General features: G+C 40.7%; 1 protein-coding gene across 1 annotated transcript; it reads right to left on the bottom strand.

Moving 5' to 3' along the window:
• Nucleotides 1-1,255: 1,255 nt before the first annotated feature.
• Nucleotides 1,256-2,215, bottom strand: LOC135873010 (olfactory receptor 2AT4-like). The gene has a single exon (XM_065397466.1). It carries the CDS (start codon nt 2,213-2,215, stop codon nt 1,256-1,258), a length of 960 nt encoding a protein of 319 aa, XP_065253538.1.
• Between the last annotated feature and the right edge of the window lie 753 nt (nt 2,216-2,968).

Genomic DNA, 2,968 nt, shown 5'->3' with positions numbered 1-2,968 from the left:
ACTGCATTTCAAGTTCCTCGCATTCTTTTCCCCTCATTCTGAAGTATGCAGGATAATGTAATTTATAGACTCTACACTAGGAAAATAACTTCTGACATGTATGAATCTCTTAAATGGAGACAATAAAACAATGATCAATTCAACCTGGTGAAATGTAGAGAGGAAAGGATTGAGAATTATGTTTCATTCAGTTTTACCTTTATTTGGTATATTTACTAGAAGTTTTAGTGCTGGAAATGCTTCCATTACTAAGCAAGATGTTAGTCAATAGGCAGCTCTTATGAGCAGCTGAATATACAAGTTAATTACTGTTATGCATATTATGAGTTGATATTTCAATCTGATCAAATGTTTTATAATGATTTAGGAGCAATCTTTTAACTTTCTGCTGCATCACGGATAAAAAACCCATCATTAGACTTTTACAATATTTTAATTGGTAAACAGAGTTTAAAATTACATTGCATATTATGGGGAAAACCTAGCCCAGCTATACCACAATTACACCTCTAATACACTTTAGTTGGGTCAGGTTCACAGGTAATTGTACAAAAGAAGGAAAGAACAAACTCACTTCATCTCCCAGGCTGGGTTCCAAGAGCTGCCATTTAGAAAAAGAAAAAGCTCTTTCCACTTATAAACTGGACAAATTTGATCCAGAATCACTGAGAGATAATAAACACAATGCACTATGATACCCATTTTATAAAGTCACGGTTCACAGTACAGCAGTTCTAAGGCATGAGTACACACCACACTTTCACTGTAGCAGATTTTGCAGTGCATGTGCAGTAGTGACCCCTGTTCAGAATGAAACTAAAAAATTATAAACACATTACTTTTTGTCCCTTTCAGCATACAGAGGAAAGTTAGTATGTTCAAAAATACTTGATATTAATAGGATGAAAATCACCCCAATGGAGAAGAAGCCATATCAAGCCATTTAAACCCTACTTGACCGCTCTATAGGGGGCTGATGTGGCCCCCCCATCCAGGAGCCGGACTTCCTGCTGCCCACTTCAGGGGTGCAGCGAATTGCCAGAACAGGTAGGAACTACCCTGCCTTAGCTGGTCAGCAGTGCTGACCAGAGCCGCCGTGACCCAGTGCCTTACATTCTGCGACCCAATACTGAGTCGCGACCCGCAGTTTGAAAACCACTGATATAAGCCCTACTTAACCCCTTTACAGGGGATTGATGTGATGTGTAGGTTCTGTGTGAAACTTCTGTGTTGGAGCTAATTTTTCCCCATGAGATTACAGTTTTGTAGAAGGAGGAAAGATCTTCAGAAAAACAATCTTTTTTACTGCACATTTTACTTCCTTGTTTCGCAAAGTATAAATGAGTGGATTTAACAAAGGAGTTAAAATAGCAAAAACAACATTGCTCATTACATGGATATCAATAGGCATGTCTGTTCTGTAGGAAATATACGCCACGGCAATAGATGAATAGTAAGTGCCAACCACAATCAAATGGGAAGTGCAAGTAGAAAATGCCTTACTGCGACCTACTTTAGAGTTGATCTTTAATATGGAGATAATGATGTGAACATATGATAGGGTGACAAGCATAAGTGGCACGACTGAAACAGTCATGGCAATGGAAAACCCCAAGAAAGTCTGAAAAGAGGCACTGAAATCTGAACATGCTGCTTGCACAACTGCCAAGTGATCACAAAAGCAATGGTAAACTGTGGTTGTTTCACCAAATGTTAACTGAGAGGTCTGAAAGATGACAGGTATTGGTATTAACAATGCAGTTACCCAGGCACATGCTGCCAGTTGAATGTTTATTCTCTTTGTCATTTTAACTGGGTAATGCAACGGATTGCAAATTGCTTCATAACGATCATAAGACATGACTACAAGAAGCAGCGATTCAGTCACTGTTAGACCATGAAAACAATACATCTGCAGAAAGCAGACATGAAAAGAAATAGTTTTGGCATTGACCAGAAACATTGCCAACATTTTGGGAATAGTAGTAGTTGTAAACAGTATATCTAAGACAGAGAGATTAGTTAGGAAAAAGTACATGGGTTTGTGAAGTGTTTGATCGAGCACAACTACAGCTATAATAATGATATTCCCAATTAGTATTAGCATGTAGAATAAGAAAAATACAAGGAAAAGAGGGATCTGGAAATCTTGAAGTGCAGGAAATCCAATGAGATAAAAGTCTTTAGCAGAAGAATTGCTGTTGCAGTTGTTCATAGTCTGATTGTTGAAAACATCTAGAATGAAAAACACAGTTAGGAAACCATCCTGAATTTTACAAGCAAGATTGTAGGGTAATGAATGATGTTTGTTTTGCTGAAGATCTTTGTAGGTAAAATAACATATTGGATATATTCTTGTAGCTAAGTCCCCGTAATGCAATTTCAGTTAACTTTCAGTGCCTTCCATCCCATAGGATGTATATATAAAGCCACTGGGGAGAGAATGAGATGGTTTAAGTACTATGTTGAATACAATGAACAATCAGGGCTGGCTTTAGGAACTGCGGGGCCCAATTCGAATACCCGGCGGTGGTCCGAGTCTTCGGCGGCACTTCGGCAGCACTTCGGCTGTGGGGGGTCCTTCACTCGCTCCGGGTCTTCCACGGCACTGAAGGACCCCCCGCCGCCGAAATGCCGCCGAAGACCCGAAGCGAGTGAAAGACCCCCCGCCGCTGAAGTGCCGCCGAAGACCCGGACTGCTGCCGGGTGAGTAAAAAAAATTAAAAAGGCACCTAAGGCGCGGTGCCCTCTTAGGCGCGGGGCCTGATTCCGGGGAATTGGAGGAATCGGCCTAAAGCCGGCCCTGTGAACAATACATCTGTTTCTTTGGATCTCGATGATGTAGTTACTCAAATTTACATCTGGCCAAGCGTGCTAGCTCAGGCTCTCTTTATTCAATTACGACCAGGCAATGTTGGTGGATAGAGGAATCAGTTGAAGGATGTGGTGGAGACGTTATTTGATTTGT

Source organism: Emys orbicularis, chromosome 1 (genome assembly GCF_028017835.1).
Source record: "Emys orbicularis isolate rEmyOrb1 chromosome 1, rEmyOrb1.hap1, whole genome shotgun sequence".
In the NCBI taxonomy this organism is placed as follows: Eukaryota; Metazoa; Chordata; order Testudines; family Emydidae; genus Emys; species Emys orbicularis.
The sequence above is the reverse complement of the archived record's forward strand: the minus strand, read 5'-3'. Positions and strand labels throughout refer to the sequence as shown.

Coding starts and splice junctions, on each gene's coding strand:
- LOC135873010 (XM_065397466.1), bottom strand. CDS start 2,215: ATGAACAACTGCAACAGCAATTCTTCTGCTAAAGACTTTTATCTCATT.